Here is a 4,024-nt window from a genome sequence, read left to right as displayed (position 1 = left end):
CCCTCCCTGATCCCGGCATGCACCGCGGGGTAGGCCCGGCTTTTCAGTTGAGCAGGAAGATGGCGGCCTCTGGCGGAGAGCCGCAGATCCTGGTACAGTACTTGGTGTTACGAAAGGATCTAACACAGCCTCCGTTTTCCTGGCCAGCAGGCGCAGTGGTTGCACAGGCCTGTCACGCAGCCACCGCGGCCTTGCACCTTCACCGCGACCACCCGCACACAGCAGCTTACCTCCGGGAGCTAGAGCGCATGCGCAAGGTGGTCCTCGAGGTGAGGCACTAGGAAGAGGGGTGGGACCTTGAGGACGTTGGACCGGAAGTGGGTGTAGTTTTGAGTCCGGGCGCCTAACATCATGGAGTGGGTGTGGCGTGTGTGTGTGTGTGTGTGTGGCATGTGTGTGTGTGTGTGTGTGTGTGTGTGTGTGCGCCTAACATCATGGAGTGGGTGTGGCATTAGTGTGTGTGGGGGGCGCCTGTCGTCATGGAGTGGGTGTGGCATTTGTGTGTGGGGGGGGCGCCTAACATACAGTGGGTGTGGCGCGTGTGTGCGTGCGTGTGTGGAAACGGTTCTGGGGCTTGAGCTACTGCCCAGCGAGCCTTACCTAAACAGGGCGGGGCCTGACGGTGTGAGGAGTGGACACCCGGCTGGTTATAAATGCTTTCTGCGCCGCTTCGGTCTCACCTGTGTCCCTCTTAAATAGATGCTTGTGAGGGCGAAGGGCTTTCTACCCGCCTTTCTACCTGAGTGCTTTGCTGGCCTTTTAATGGCTGTGCCGAAAAGTACAGTCCTTATCCCTCTCCAGAAAACCGATCCAGAAGGGTAGGGACTCAGGGTTCCTTATTGCAAGTGAAATCAAACTGAAGCATTTACCTGGGTCTGACCCCAAAATTTGAAAATAAATGTGAACCCTAGTGTGATTTGAACCTAGCATCAGAGGTAAGGTTCTTTTTACAGATGGCCAAACAGATCTTACCCTTACCTTCTGTCAGTTCTAGAAGGTAGAACTCTAGAAACGTATCTTAAGAAAATAACAAGATGCACCCAAAGAGCATTGCACAAAGATACTCATAGGGGCGTTTTATAATAGTAAAAAATGTGGAAATCATTAAATTTCCAATACGATGAGTTGGCTAAACTTCGGCCCTGATAATGGATTATTATGAAACTGGCCTAAGTGACACGACTGAGCGACTGAACTGAACTGAGCCTCCTAAGTCGTGTTTTTGAAGTACATTTAGCTGGCGTGCAAGAGTGCTCATGACGTGGTGCTCACTGAACTATATTCTACATACAAAATGATCCAGATTATGAAAGGAAAAACTAAGTAAATACATCCAAATACTAAATAGTGGAATTTTGTTTTTTAGGTAATGCTTCTCTCTCTCTGTTTTTACTTTTCTACATTAAGCACATATTTTATAATGAAAAAATGATTGCTTTCATTTTAAAGCAGCTTTCTTCTCATTATAAAATTTATCTTAATAACTGAGGTGGAGGGTTGGGGGTAATTCCTTCTCGGCTAGCTGGCAAAAGCATTATTTTTCAAGAGAAAACTTGCTGTTGAGTGTTGAAACATCAAATAGTAACCTGCAGGGAGAAGTCCTGAGAATCTGTAAGGCAGAAAAGAAACAGATAGTCTTTCCTTTGGATTCTTTTTATAGGACTTTTATAGGAAGACTTCAAGAAATCATGTGGTTTGGACATCTCCCTCTCTCTTGCTTTTAGCAGATAAAATATTTACCCCTTTTCTCAGATGAGACATCTGAAGCCCAGAGATTAGGTGACTCCTCTGAGTTTAAAAGACATGTCATGAGTCTCTTGTTAGCTGTGACTCAAGAAAGGGACTTAGGAGTCACCACTGATTAAATAAAGGTGCTCCTGTAGCCACAAAGACCAATAAGATATAAGACAATGCCACGATTAACTCCGTTTACTGAGTGTTTACTGTGTGCCAGACACAGATCTGAGCCTAATTTCACTGAATCTCATTACTACTAGGAAGCATTATCATCCCATTTTACAGGGGGGAAACAAAGATTTAGCTAAGCCACACAACTTATCAGAGATCACACAATGAGTAAGGGGTGCAAAGTTAAAGTGTTAGTTGCTCAGTTGTGTCCAACTCTTTGTGACCCCATGGACTGTAGCCCACCAGGTTCCTCTGTCCATGGAATTCTCTGGGCAAGAATACTGGAGTGGGCAGCCATTCCCTCCTCCAGGAGATCTTCTCAACCCAGGGATCAAACCCAGGTCTCCTGCATTGCAGGTAGGTTCTTTACCATCTGAGCCACCAGAGAAGCCCAGAAAGTGGTACAGCAAGGGTTTGAACTCACTGACTTTACTATGCTGCTCCTGGTGCTGAAAAAGGAAGGAAGGGAAGTCAATGCAAGTCCTTCAGCATGCCCAAAGGACTCAATAGATTAAGAGTAGCAATCCCAGCATCCTCTACTTTGATAAGACAAACCTCTGGTTATCTTAGTGGCTTCTGCTTTTCTAGGCAATATATATGTGTGTATATATATATATATATATATATACACACACACACACACCTTATGCAACATAACACACTAACGATCTTTATTTTCTGAGTGATGGCTTTACTATTTACTGTAATGAGATTCGCATGGGTGATAAAGATGATGAGAAATGATTTCTGAAAGACACAAGAGAATCATTTGCCCACCATTGAGTTAACAAGGGGGAACTATCCCAGCAGTAAGAAAATCCTTCTTGGTTTGTGTGGACTGGGGTGGAAGTAGGAGGGAGGTGGAAGTGATGTGATTTTAGAAAGCCTTCCAGTAGTCAACTCTTAACGTCAGAGCTGGCTGTGGGATTAGTGATGGCTGTTTAGTCACCAGAACTAGAAAATGCATAGAGCATAATTACTGATAGAGCCCCTCAGCATCTCAGGAGGGGAGAGATAAAGCTCCATTTTATACATAGGAATATTAAACCTTACCCCACTCCCACCCCTTCAGAGAGTGAATGGCAAATGGAGCGATGAAGCTGTTGCTTCTGGAGACATTCTCTACAGCGCCTTCTTTGGTAGAGCTGTTACTCCACTTTCAGTTAAGAGGAGTCCCCCTTCATACTTTTTTTTTTGCTTTTGCTTTTTGTTACTTCCTAAGTGGGCTTTTCAGCCTGTGTTCTGCTCCTTTCAGGCCCCGGATGAGACCACCTTAAAGTTGCTGGCAGAGACGCTGCAACAGAAGAACATTGACCACAAGCTGTGGATGGAGCAGCCAGAGAATATACCCACTTGCATTGCGCTCCGTCCCTACCCCAAGGAAGAAGTGAGCCAGTATTTGAAGAAGTTCCGATTGTTCAAATGACTGACGTTATCCATTGCTTTGTTATGTTTGTGTATCAGCTGAATCCAGAAACTACATGCCGTCCATCCCTAAGCACCTCGTACTCCTTTCAATGACAATTCCCTCTTCCTTTTAAATTCTGGTAGTTTTTATTTTTTCTTGGCCATGCCAAATGGCTTGTGGGATCTTAGTTCTCCAACCAGGGATTGAACCCACACTCTTGGCAGTGCAGAATCCTAACCACTGGACTGCCAGAGAATCCCCAAATTATGACAGTTTCTTGAAGGTCAAACACATGTTCATATTAAAGTTGTCATTAATAAGTATTTCCTCTTACTTTTAATTAATAAGTTCAGATGGGGAAGGTCAGTGAGTAGTAGTATCATCTATGGGTCATTGCTCAAACAGAAGATTTGGTTAGACTTCTATATAGGGTCAAGGAAATGCCCTTACTTTTTTGTTAGAATTAATATAGTTCTTTCAATCACCCAGGTTTAAAACTTAGCCTTTAAAGTCCTTATCTCTTACTCATTTTCAGGTCTTATAATCGTTGAATCTAGGACACCATCAGATTTAAGATACACAGTAATTTTTACCTGTTGTTAAGAAAGGAGAAATGCTGCCAGTTGAGACATACAATTAACTGAAAGATGTATTCCAGTTTCAAAGATATAAAATTTGTTTAGTAAAATATGTCAATACCACATCTAT

At 43.8% G+C, this 4,024-nt stretch overlaps 2 protein-coding genes across 2 annotated transcripts in view; one reads left to right on the top strand and one right to left on the bottom strand.

Annotated features, from left to right (window-relative positions):
• CENPO (centromere protein O) overlaps positions 1–306 on the bottom strand; it is a 15,324-nt gene extending 15,018 nt beyond the window's left edge. The window contains exon 1 of the mRNA XM_010840564.1: positions 231–306. The gene's annotated coding sequence lies outside the window, so the exon portion shown is untranslated. The remainder of the gene's footprint in view (positions 1–230) is intronic.
• On the top strand, positions 7–3,639 carry PTRHD1 (peptidyl-tRNA hydrolase domain containing 1). The gene is made up of 2 exons (XM_010840567.1): positions 7–269; positions 3,164–3,639. Exons 1-2 carry the CDS (start codon positions 18–20, stop codon positions 3,332–3,334), a joined length of 423 nt encoding a protein of 140 aa, XP_010838869.1. The 5' UTR covers positions 7–17; the 3' UTR covers positions 3,335–3,639.
• Positions 3,640–4,024: the final 385 nt, after the last annotated feature.

The sequence above is a fragment of the Bison bison genome, unplaced genomic scaffold, assembly GCF_000754665.1.
Source record: "Bison bison bison isolate TAMUID 2011002044 unplaced genomic scaffold, Bison_UMD1.0 scf7180017864145, whole genome shotgun sequence".
Classification (NCBI taxonomy): Eukaryota; Metazoa; Chordata; class Mammalia; order Artiodactyla; family Bovidae; genus Bison; species Bison bison.
This window is presented reverse-complemented; position numbering and strand designations above follow the sequence as displayed.

Coding starts and splice junctions, on each gene's coding strand:
- PTRHD1 (XM_010840567.1), top strand. CDS start 18: ATGCACCGCGGGGTAGGCCCGGCTTTTCAGTTGAGCAGGAAGATGGCG. Junction 270..3,163: donor TGCGCAAGGTGGTCCTCGAG/GTGAGGCACTAG, acceptor TGCTCCTTTCAG/GCCCCGGATGAGACCACCTT.